General features: G+C 31.8%; 3 protein-coding genes across 3 annotated transcripts; 2 read left to right on the top strand and 1 right to left on the bottom strand.

Moving 5' to 3' along the window:
* Nucleotides 1-1,694: 1,694 nt before the first annotated feature.
* EIN_069020 (hypothetical protein) lies at nucleotides 1,695-3,493 on the top strand (the record flags this gene model as incomplete). The annotated part of the gene is made up of 3 exons (XM_004182846.1): nucleotides 1,695-2,954; nucleotides 3,232-3,250; nucleotides 3,387-3,493. The coding sequence occupies 3 exons, from the start codon at nucleotides 1,695-1,697 to the stop codon at nucleotides 3,491-3,493; spliced, it is 1,386 nt and encodes a 461-aa protein (XP_004182894.1).
* An 83-nt stretch (nucleotides 3,494-3,576) lies between these two features.
* On the bottom strand, nucleotides 3,577-5,226 carry EIN_069030 (hypothetical protein; the record flags this gene model as incomplete). The annotated part of the gene is made up of 2 exons (XM_004182847.1): nucleotides 3,577-4,235; nucleotides 4,557-5,226. 2 exons carry the CDS (start codon nucleotides 5,224-5,226, stop codon nucleotides 3,577-3,579), a joined length of 1,329 nt encoding a protein of 442 aa, XP_004182895.1.
* A 1,511-nt stretch (nucleotides 5,227-6,737) lies between these two features.
* On the top strand, nucleotides 6,738-9,017 carry EIN_069040 (multidrug resistance protein, putative; the record flags this gene model as incomplete). The annotated part of the gene is made up of 2 exons (XM_004182848.1): nucleotides 6,738-7,106; nucleotides 7,401-9,017. The coding sequence occupies 2 exons, from the start codon at nucleotides 6,738-6,740 to the stop codon at nucleotides 9,015-9,017; spliced, it is 1,986 nt and encodes a 661-aa protein (XP_004182896.1).
* Between the last annotated feature and the right edge of the window lie 3,570 nt (nucleotides 9,018-12,587).

A 12,587-nucleotide genomic window follows, 5' to 3' on the forward strand; every position in this document is an offset into this window, starting at 1 on the left:
CTATATTTTAGACTCAAAAAGTTCAAAGCAGCCAGCAGCCACAAACAAGACATTGCCATTATAAACAAGTTTTTTTGTTCACACTTTTCAAAAGAAAAATTCCCAAATGAATATAGTTCTTGAAGAAAAACAAATTTCCTTGTTTTTTACAATTAAAAAAGGTGTATTGATTTGTGACTTATACAGTCAAAGTCGCTTATTTGTGGGTTTTCTTGCATAAAAAGCTGTCTATTTGTAGGTTTTGCTAAGAATTTGGAAGAATATTCTTTGATTTATTATAATTATCAAAAATAAATAAAAATAACCATATTTTTAATTTTTAGTCTTTTAATAAAGTATGCTTGTAAATAGTTGTCCGCTTGACAAAATAAATACACAAAATAAGCCTTAAAAAATAGGAATTAAAAAAAGTTAGAAAACTAAATAAAATTAAAAATAGTGTTTTTGGAGATTTTTCAACAGTTTCCCGTAATATTCCAGTTTTAACGGTCAAAAAATTTACTATTACCGTTTTAAGACTGATAATATAATTACAGATATAAGACTAAAGTTTCGACGAATCCTAAGGTTTAGTTTATTATTTGAATACTATTTTAATAATAATGAACAAGGTTTTCAATTATTTTCAAAAAAACCTCCAAATATAATTCTTATATTTAATTTATACAATGGTATAAAAATTATCAATTATTAGTCGAAACCTCAGTATTACATATGCAATTATCAATCAAAGAATATTATTAATTATAGTATTTTTTAAATAAAATATAAAAAAATTATTAAATATTGAAACCATTTTAACAGAAACTTAAAATAATTAGATTAAATGAATTAAAAAAATACAAAAGAAGTCTTATTCCATATTAGATTTTGTTTCAGATACACTCTAAAAATAAAGTTATTTTAATTGATTTCAATTAATTATTCGGTTTCGAGAAGATACAACCTATTTGTATGTTTTGATTTTGATTGGTCAGTTAACCTACAAATAAGCGACTTTGACTGTAAATTGAAAAAAAAGTAATTTTATTCAAGAAAGTTGCGCTGTGAAAACCCAGAAGCTAGGATGTGATTACTGAGCATTTTATAATATTTTTGACGATACTTGTATGTGTCTTAAGGTATACACTTTAACCACAAAAATTAATATGTGTGAGTGCGTTTCAAGTGAATAGAAGTTTATTAATAAATACATTATTGTCGATTGTTAATCTATTGAAATCACAATTATTTAAAGCCTAGTATCCCATAAAGGTGACTCATGTACTTAAAATCACAACATATAGTGATGTAGATCTACTCAAACACTCATATATACAATTTCAAACATTGAAATGATGTTGATAAAAATGTCATATTTTTATAGCCACAACAACGTGCATGGAGTATACACCGACTCATCATTACATGTATTATTATATTAGAATTTTTGTGAAATCGAATAAATATATATTTATTAATTTAATAATATATATTCATGTGTTCTGAATTGATTCTAATGTTTTAAACACACGAACTTTTTTCATTTTTGTAATTACATCATATAAATAAATAATGTGTTTTGAAAAGCATCTTAGGTAATTGAGGACTTATTTAGACATATTTTAAGTGAAATAAAACCGACTAATTTTATATTTTAACAATAAAATTGAGAAGTGCAAGTACAATAAAAAACAAAAAACTAAATTCAAAGAATGAAGCAACTTGATGTGTACCATATGATGGTCGTTTCACAATATTTTTCAACGATAAATGACTTAATTGTATTGGAGATGGTGTGTAAAAAGTTTCAAGGAAATATGGACAAATTTCACAATAACCCCGTCCCAATAAACACAAAGACAATCAAGTTTTTCCCACACATTGAAACACTCAATTTATGGGACGGTGACGATGAAGTTTTTGGTAATACAATACTCGATGAAAAGAAACACCAAACAACACACAAACTCGACTTTTACCACATCAATGTTTGGTTTGCAGTGACCTACACTTGCACTCAACGCCATTTACACACAAATATTTCATTTAAGAATGTTGTATACACAGTAAGTGACAAATATGTCTATAGTGACGATATACCAAGTACAATCAACACGCTTGGTAATGAGTTGTATATGCGTTCTAAATATGAAACCGTTATAGTACCAAATACAATCACTTCACTCAATAATAACTGTTTTAACTGGTGTGAAAAGTTAACCGCAATAACACTTTCAAGCAACCTGAGACAAATTGGGAGTTTTTGTTTTAATAGCTGTTTTGCATTGAAAGAACTGAATCTCCCAAAAACAGTCTTAAAAATCGGACAATGTTTATTAGAAAACTGTTCCCATCTCACATCAATCAGTGTGCCAGAAACACTCACTTCTTTGCCACCGTATTGTTTCCGTTTTTGCAGTGCGTTGAGCAGTTTTTCGTTTCCTGACCACCTGAAGTCGATTGGCGATTGTTGTTTCCAATTTTGTTCCTCGTTGAAATCAATTGCAATACCCGATTGTGAGTGTTTTATTGGTAAAAAGGCGTTTGACAATTGCAAAAAGTTGACTTCGTGTTATATTAAAGGAAGAGTCGACACTTTGGGTGAGTTGTGTTTTAATTGTTGTGAATCTCTTGTCTCGGTTGACATCACAAGCACGGTTACTAGTATTGGGAAGTCTTGTTTTCTCGATTGTCACATGTTAAAGAATATAAGTCTTCCTTTACAATTGCAAGAAATACCTTTCGAGTGTTTTTTAAATTGCAAAAATTTGGAAAAAGTTGATATACCCAAAAACGTCAGTGTTTTGGGACCTTGTGCGTTTAGTCTGTGTACCAAATTACAAACAGTTGTAATACCAAGTCGTGTAAAGTCGATTGGATACAACTGTTTTTATGATTGTCAATCTCTGGAAATCACCATACCAAGCACAGTCACGTTGATTGAAAAATGCTGTTTTATGAAGTGCAAAAAGGTAATCAAAGAAAATAAGAATCAATAAGTAAAAACAATGTTAAATTTGGTTGTCAGTATTTTATTATTATTATAATTGAACGATATTAACAATTTAATAATTTGTATATAATAGTTTGTGTATTCAATTGATTATCTATCTAACATTTTTATCACTAAATCCAACTTTAACCACACTGTAATAACTTGTTACATTAATATAATAATGATCATTTAAAATTATTGAAAAGTTTCATAACATAGAAGTAGTAATAGGTTATATGATTCTGAAGTATTAGACCTATACTTTAAAAGTTGGTTGTTATTCATAATAATGATTGTTTGCCCATTTTAAAAATGCCAATTTTTTTTATTTATTAAAGGAAATTCACTTTCCAGTTGTAATAATTAATATAGAATAAAAATACATTCATCCAACAAAACAATTCTGTAGCTTTTTATCAAGATAGAACAGTTGTAATCAAGCTAACCTCAAAAACCACACTTGGAAAACTATTTTTAGGTTTTAATCAAAAATACACACTTTTGGGAAAACAATGATTACTCTTCTTTCCCACTTTTAAAAAAATTTGACTTAAATAATAAAACACATTAAATTCAATAAAAAATCTGTTATTTTCACGTTATTTGTTTCTCACTGTAATTCCCGACGGGAAGCACTCTCTTCCTCTTTTTCTAATTGATTTTGGTAATTCGACCTCTGTCAGACTTGTGCAATTTTTGAAGCAATAATTTCCAATCGAGAGAAGACCTTCGTTCAATGTAATTTCTTTCAGTGTTTTACAATTTTCGAAACAGTTGTCTCCAATTGAAGAGACATTACTTGGTATAACAATTTCACGAAGATTTTCACATCCTTTGAATGTTTCGATGCCAATCGATTTGACGTATTGACTCACATTGAACTGTTTAAGCGAAGAACACCCTTCAAACAAGCTGTCTCCCACATTTGCTATCCCGTTGCCCGAAATTGTAAGTTCCTTTAATGAACCGCATCCCTTAAACGCGCCCTCACCAATCGTATCTACTTTCGTTGGTATTGTCAATTCTGTGAGTGTCGAGTTGTCTTCAAAACAATACGGACCAATGAATGTAAGACCCTTTGGTATCGTAATGCCTCCCAAATCACTACACCCACTAAAGCATTTATCCCCCAATGAAGCAACACATTTTGGTATTTCAACTACTTGAAGTCTGGTACATCCATTAAAAGTGTTTGTTTTGATCTCTGTAAGACATCCCAATTCTGAAAATTCCTTATTATACATTGGCATTTGGTCATCTTTCGGTCAATTGAAATAATTGTATATTAGTAGTATATATTAATAGCATATATTTATAGTTTATTAATAGTTAATTTATAGTTAATTTATAGTTAATTTATAGTTAATTTATAGTATAATTATAATATATTTGTAGTTTATTTATAGTATATTAATAATATAATAAATAATTTTAATAGTATATTATTAATATAATAATAATATATATTATAATTAAAATTATAGTTTATTATTTGCTAATAAGTTACACAAATGTATTAAAAAAGAATAATAAAGTAGATAATCTAGTACATAAAATATAAAATAAAAAAATAGCAAACAGTTGGAAAAGTTTACCAAATCTAAAGCACCACAATCCTGAAACGATGAGTCTCCAAGTAAAGTCACTGTTGATGGTATTTCAATGCTGATGAGATTGTTGCATTTAGCGAAACACTCGTCTCCGATTTCAAGGAGATGTTTTGAGAAGACAACTGAGTCAAGTGACGAACACGAGGAAAAGCACTTATTACCAAGACGTGTGACTGTTTGTGGGACATCAACACTTTTGATATTGTTTTCGTTTTCAAAACAGCAGTCGTCGAGTGCACTAATGTGTGGAAGTTCGGAAAACTCTTTAAAATTTGAACCATATGTCTTGCGGTCTGTGGCATTGAAAGTGACCTTCTTTAACACTACACTGTCACTTTGAAGACTTTTTGCTGTTGTGTAATCAACTTCAAAAAGGATGTTGAGATATCTCTTTGATAATATGTCGAAGTCGGCGAATGTCAAATAGTCGGTCAGCTGTTCGTTATCCCACACGTTGATCTCTGTGGCTTTGGGAAAGAACTTTGAAAGATATTGTGGGGGTATTGGCACTGGATTTGATGTGAGAAAAGAAATAGACTGAACAACCTTTTTAGACACCTGAGAAATTTTAACATAGTCGTCTGGAGTTTTGAGGTACTTTAAAACAAGAGTTAGGTGTGAAGGTTCAAGTTTCGTCATTTTTTGTATTTCTTTGGTATCGATTTAAAGTTCGTTTTCGAATTTTTTTTTAATTATTTATTAAATGACTTATGTTAATAATCAATTGGATGTTTTTTAATATTCATCTTATTTATCTCTGTATGATTCTTAAATTTTGATATATTATTTTGTTCTCTGTAAATATCAATGAAGCGAATTAAATATTAATTACAATGCCAATTTTGAAATAAAAATATATATTATAAAAAATCGTTAAACTCGATAAATCCAACTTGAAATGGTTTTAATTATTTGTAAAGTAAAAGAAAAAGAACCTTAGCTTAGAAAATGTACTTTACCCAATAAAAGTACTTGTTATTTTCTTTAAAAACACGGGATTTTAATTAAAAAACAAATATTTTAGAAAAATGATTTTTATATATATATAAAGTCATTCAGAATAAGTGTGCAACTTTATTTTTTCTTTGTTTTTTACTCACAACAAAGGCGAAACTCTATTTTTCAACAATAACAATAACAATAACAAAAAGTGGAATTATGTTATCAATCAACATAAAATATAACTCGATATTTAAATGATAAGTTCAACTGCTTGTTAAATTAAAAAGCATAAAAATTCCAAAATTCCAATTGTCATACAAAACGAATAAAAAGGCGTTGTATATCGATTGTGGATAAAACAGATGTTAAACATCTCTTTATAAAAAAAATAAGAAAAGCCAATTTGTGTGATTCAAAGATTTTCTCGCTGCAAAATTTTGGTAAACAGGAGAAAGTTGAATGGTGCAACCCAAAAATTCAATTGAGAAAAATTGTGCAACTTTAGTTATAGTTTAGTTATAGTATATTAATTAGAGTAATAGTTTTAAAGAATTTTGTTTGTGTTTTCTTGTTTTGTTTAATTAAAACATATAATTTTTTTACTATAATTATACTATAAACAAAGTTGCACTGACACGTCAAAATTGCACGGTTTTAAAATTGACTTTATATAGTTTATCAGTTTAATTAACAATAGAAAATAATTAATTTTCTTTGGGCTAAGGTTCATTTGCTTGGCAAAGGTTGATCACCCAACTGTATTAATAATTTATAATTGCAATAAATTTTGTGATTGTATGACAATGAAAAGATTGTTGATGTGCTTGAATTATCACTTTAATTATTATAATACAACAAGTGTTGTTATTATTTGATATTCTTAAGAATGGACTTAAAACAATAAAAGGAATAAAAATCATACAATAAAAAACTATCAAATGTTTACTATAAAAAACAAGAGTTTTTATACTCTAGTTTTTGTTCTACCTTATAGTCAAATCAAAATTATTTTGAATACTTAATTGTTTTAACAATTAAATACACCTTTTAATATGAAAAAGATTAAAGTTTAATGAGAAACAAATCTTGCAACAAATTCCAAATTCGTATATGCAAACAAATCAATTGTGTTAAAACTCAAAAAACACAAATTTAAATTTATGAATAGAAAGTAAATTGAGATCTTTATAATACAAAAGTAATTTAAAATGGATAACATAGAACTTGACATTCATAAAGACGATTCTGAAGACATTGGTATTTTAAACACAAAGAAACATTTTTCTGCTTTACAAGATGGTGAGAAAGATGACATCAATTTTGACACTGTAAAAACGCCCGATATTAAAATTGAAAGTGGGTCTGAAAACTTCTTCAAAATGTTTCGTTTTTTTGAAACAATAGACCAAATTTTATTGTTTTGGGGATTAGTGGGGTCACTTCTTGTTGGGATATTAGACCCACTCGTAGTACTAATTCTAGGAAACGTTTTTGATGCTTTCAATGTGACTGGGAGTGGTGGGGTAGATGTAAATACCCTTCCACTTACCGAGCAATATGCTATGAATAGACGTATCGTTTGTATTTAATCCTTTATATAATTATACTATAATTATATTAATTTATTATAAATTAAACTATATTTTTTGTTGGTATATATAGTTTTTATTATTATTTAAATTTAGTTTAATTAAATTACTCTAATAAATTATATATTATATATATAATATAATAAAATTTAAATCTAGTTAAGTTTAAATCAAATCAAATAATTAATAATAAAAGTATATAATAAATAATAAATAAATTATATTATAGTTTAGTATAGATTAGTATACTATTTTAATAAGACAACAAGTTTTAACAAACAGTTTGATTCAGTTTCATCTTCTGTCAATACTTTGGTACTTCGTTTGTTATTTATTTCACTAGGATGTGCTGTTGGTCGATTAATAAGTCGATTTTGTCTGTTCACTGTTTCTGAGCGACAAGGCATTAAACTTCGTAAGCTGTATATGTCGTCTTTGATACATCAAGATGCTGCTTTCTATGACTTTCACGACTTTGGGAGTCTCACATCATCTATTGCGACAGACGTCCAACTTATTCAGGAAGGTTTCTCATACAAACTTGGTCTTTTAATAGAAGCCTTTGCGATTCCAATAACTGGTTTTGTCATTGGATTTATAGAGTGTTGGGACTTGACTTTAGTGATTCTCTCATCCCTTCCTTTTGTGGTGTTAAGTACCTCATTCATTGGGTTTTCTGCTAAAAAGACGACGGAAAAGAGTCAAGTGTATGACACCAAAGCAAGTTCCATAGCCGAGTCGACGCTTGGCAATATTCGAACAGTTCAAGCCTTTGGACAATATCACAATTTCTGTGAGAATTACAAAGAAAACATATTCAAAGGACTCAATTGGTGTATTTTACGAGGAAATTGTATAGGGCTTGGGATGGGCTTTTTTATGTTTGTTAATTTGTGTACTTTTGCACTCGGCCTCTTCTATGGGACACTTGTGATCAGTGGAAGAGGTGGTTCCCATAATGTAACGACTGGGCAGATCTTTACTGTGTTTACTGTGGTCATCAAGGCAACGATGTCACTCTCATCAATTTCAACACCAATTTCAGCAATTTCTATTGCAAGGGTTTCGGCTTTTAAGATATTCAAAATGATTGATAGGAAGCCGGATATAGACGCAAACAACGTAAATGGATTTACCCCGACACAATGTGACGGGACGATTAAATTTGAAGACGTCAAATTTTCATATCCCAGTCGAAAAGAAGTGGACGTGCTGAAAGGATTTGAACTCGAAATTAACAAGGGAGAAATAGTGGCGATTGTGGGAGCGTCTGGGTGTGGGAAAAGCACTTTAATTCAGTTGATCCAACGCAATTATGATGTCACGAAAGGGTCAATTAAAGTCGATGGACAAGACGTGAGAGAACTCAATTTGAAATGGCTCAGAGAACAAATTGGGATTGTTAAACAAGAGCCAATTTTGTTTGAACTTTCTATTAAAGAAAACATCATTTTGGGTGCAAAAGAGGGCGATGAAATTAATGAGGAAGAAATAGTGGAAGTATGTAAGAGGGCTAATTGCCACGACTTTATCAGTGGGATGCCAGATGGGTATGACACACTTGTTGGGGAAAGAGGAAGTCAGTTGTCTGGTGGACAAAAGCAGCGAATTGCAATTGCACGAGCACTTATTAGAAACCCAAAAGTACTTCTACTCGACGAGGCGACAAGTGCACTTGACGCCGAGAGCGAAAGTGTCGTGCAAAATGCACTTGAAAATGCAGCAAAAGGAAGAACAACAATTGTTGTTGCTCACAAACTGTCAACTATCAAAAACGCAGACAAAATCTGCGTGTTACAAGATGGACAAATTGTCGAATGCGGTAAACACGACGAATTGATGACGCTGAAGGGAGTATATTACAACTTGGTCAGAAAACAAGTTATAAATGAAATTTAACAAAATTATTTTGTAAAAATTGTTAAAATTAATCTAAAGAGTTTCAATTATGATTTACCTTCTCGACAATTCGATTCGGTTTTCATAGCTAGGAGTAGTCATTTGCCATAACCATCTCTTCGCCCCCATTGGTTTCATCCTCTGGGTTTTCGTTTTCGTTTTCGCTCTCGATTGAGTTTTCTATTTCAAAAGAGGCTTTTCCATGACTCATGTAACTCATAAGGTCTTTCATGCATGTTATGACAACACGCTTCAGCATCTTGTTGTAGTATGCTTTAATCTTGAGGACTTTTTCGAGCCTTTCGACTGACAACTTGTTGATTAGCCCACTGATGGTTAGCACAACAAGTATGATCGTTACTGTTTGCAAGTTTCTGGTTATTCTCAGTTTTTCGGCTAATATTGAGTATTTTGATATTTTTCTAAATAGGCAGTGGATAGGTTTTCATCTTTTACAATCGTTACATCAATAACATACCCCTTCCTGTTCTCATTGTTCTGCCAGTAAATGTCAGGCCTTCGGGCAAAGCTTGCTCTGTCATCACACAATATATTCATTTCGGCAATTAGGATATTTACTTCACCATCATCTGTGAGGGTTTTAGGCGGCGTACCCAGATCCATCTCATTTGTGGAAAGCTTCAGCTTTTTGATCAAAGCCACGTGGATCGTTTTGCAGACATAGTTGTGCCTGTAAATCTGGGATTTCTTGGTCATTGGGCAGCTCAGTAATATGTGAAATATATTTGCCACCATGTTTTTACAACAATAGCACTTTTCATCACCCTTATTTTTTGTGATTGCCAATTTTCTGTGACCAACAATAGTTGCATATTCTTGCGTTCTGACGACTTGAATGAATGCATTCCTTTTGATGTTGCAGTTCTTCCATGCACTACCAGAGATCTCTCGATAGCACATTTGGTGGTTGAGCATCTTTGGGAGTATGCTAGCAGACTTTTTTGCCATCCACTGTTTCATGTAGTAGTCATTGATTTTTTGACTCACATGCTCGAGAACTGTGATAATTGACTTATCTTTTGTGGCTTCGTTTTCAATGTACTCTTCAAGCTCTGTTTGTGTGATTTTCTTTTTGAGACAATTGACCGCTCTTTTCATCAAATTGTCTGGTGCATCACGCGTGTGTTTGAGCAAACCAGCAATGTTGGAATCACTGTGCCAAACGTATTTCAGAAACACGCGGATTAGTTCTTTGCCACATTCATCTCTGCAACTTCTGAGACCATACCCCATGTCAACTTGGTTGAAATACAATCGGTATTTTGTCAAGTCTCTATCATTCAATTTGTGCTTTGGAAGGAACTTTCGGATTTTGAGGTCTAACATATCCAACTGACCTAATTTCCACAACACAACGCTGTAGCCATACCTAAGCTTCGCAATAATGTCGGCATTTATGGTACGGATGAAGTTCACAGCACTTAAATTCCTTTGCACTATCTTGTCCATGCACTCTTCAATTCCCTTGATAATTCTGGTACAATATGTGTTTGTGTCGACCTTTTGGTCGATTTCAACACCCAGATATTTGTAAGGATTGTTCACATTTACAATGGGAATATCTTGCATATTTGTTGGGATTCTAATATTGCCAAGAGCATCAACACCACACTTTGCAGCATTAATTTCCATCGCCATTGCACTGAACGACTCACATACATTTGTGTGTACTTTCTCCATTTGTGATTCTGATGATGCAAGCACTCTCAAGTCATCCATGTAAAATGTGTGTCCAAGCTCAATCGTCGTGTCAGCAAGTTTCGACTTGATTTTGACTGGCTCGATGATCCTGTTAAGACTCTTTGATATACAGTCTATCGAAATTACAAACAGGAGTGGCAAGAGTGAGTCACCTTGTAAAACACCATTTTTCACTTTTACATCTCCAACTACATCGCCATTATAAGTCAGTGAAATAGCCCATTTTGCCATCATTTTTTCCAGTGTCAGTATGATTTCTTCTGGTATGTTGTAGTATTGAAGACAATTGATTAACCATTCGTGGTTTACACTGTCATAGGCTTTTCGGATGTCGTAATATGCTTCAAGGTATTTTTTGTTGCTCTTTTTGAGTGCAACTTGGAATAGTATGTTCTGTAATAGTCCTTCTTTTGAAGCATATGTGTACTTCTTGCACCCCAGCTGGTTATTCTCAAGTTTCTTTTCAATTAGATTGACATTCAATTGTTTTTCTATTTTCATCTTCAATATTGAAGTGAACACTTTCATAATGACATTGAGACACGTGATTGGGCGATAATTGGCAGGATTTTTTGGATCGTCACTTTTCGGTATTAGTACCGTCCTACCCACCAGCATTTCGGTTGGAATCTCATCAGGGTATTTGTACCACTTTTTGAATAGTTTTAGCAATGCATCATGCATGCAGGTACAATAGTAATGTAATAACCACTGATTTTGTCAATTCCGGGTGCTTTCCAGTTGGCTATGCATTTCGTTGCCAGTGTCAGTTCTTCCCTTGTGATGTTTTGTAGCTGACAATTTTTGCCATCATACTCCCATACTTGTTTGGTATATTGACATTGCTTGTTTACATCCATAACTTTTTCAAACAAGTCTGACCATAGTTCCATTGTTTGTGCAGTTGTTGGGAGTTCACAGTTTCTCTCACCTCTTTCTGCATTTCTTTTGTTGAACTGAAACCACTTTGAGTTTTATTTTATTCTTCTTGTTTCAGTTTTTTGAAACTCCATTTCATACAAGTGGCAGTTAAGAAGATATTTGAAATGTGTGATTTTGTCTTTTGTTAATTGAATCACCATTTCATCATTACACTTATGCTTGTAAAGCAATTGACGAAGTTTTGTGTAGTTTTTGGTCTTGAGGAGGTCTGTGTATTTGTTGATGACAGCCAGGAATTTCGCATCTCTGCTTACAGTGTTGAGAACACTTGTTTTCGTTTGCAGATATTTACTCAATGCATGTGATACTGCACCAATCGAATTTTGTTACTGTCTTTGATTTTTTGATATTGTGTCTATTACTGGGTGAATCCCATTGTTAATATATTGCATCAGTTTTGATATCACCTTTGTATTGTTGTAATAGTTCACATATGCAGTCTCGGAATAGTTTTTAGCCATTTCGTCGTCCAATATCTCGCGGAACTTGGCAAAGTCAATTTCTTTGTTGTTATGTATTTTGATGACTTTTCTAACTTGTATTTTTTAAGTAGTTCCTTGTCATTCAGCACACTTTTGAGGTATTCAGTAGCATCATGTTTATGTTTGTTTGTGAGATAGTTGCTCATCTTGATAAGATTCTTGAGCATGTTGGGATTGTGAACTTCGACATTGAGATTTTTGAGTATTTCTATACTTTCATCTTGGGAGAGTTTTTTCCAATAATTTACTATCAAATTATTTTTAGCGCATATACAATCATTCTTTCTTTCAGTCTCTGACTCAAAACGTGATTTGTGGGTTCTGTTGATGTTGTATTGTCAGATTGTGTTGCAACTGTAATGGTGATGTCGTACTCCGGTTCGGGTTGTGTCCGTCTGTACTATATTGATCACTTGTTTGACTG

Source organism: Entamoeba invadens (assembly GCF_000330505.1).
Source record: "Entamoeba invadens IP1 unplaced genomic scaffold scaff_1105074726193, whole genome shotgun sequence".
NCBI lineage: Eukaryota > Evosea > Mastigamoebida > Endamoebidae > Entamoeba > Entamoeba invadens.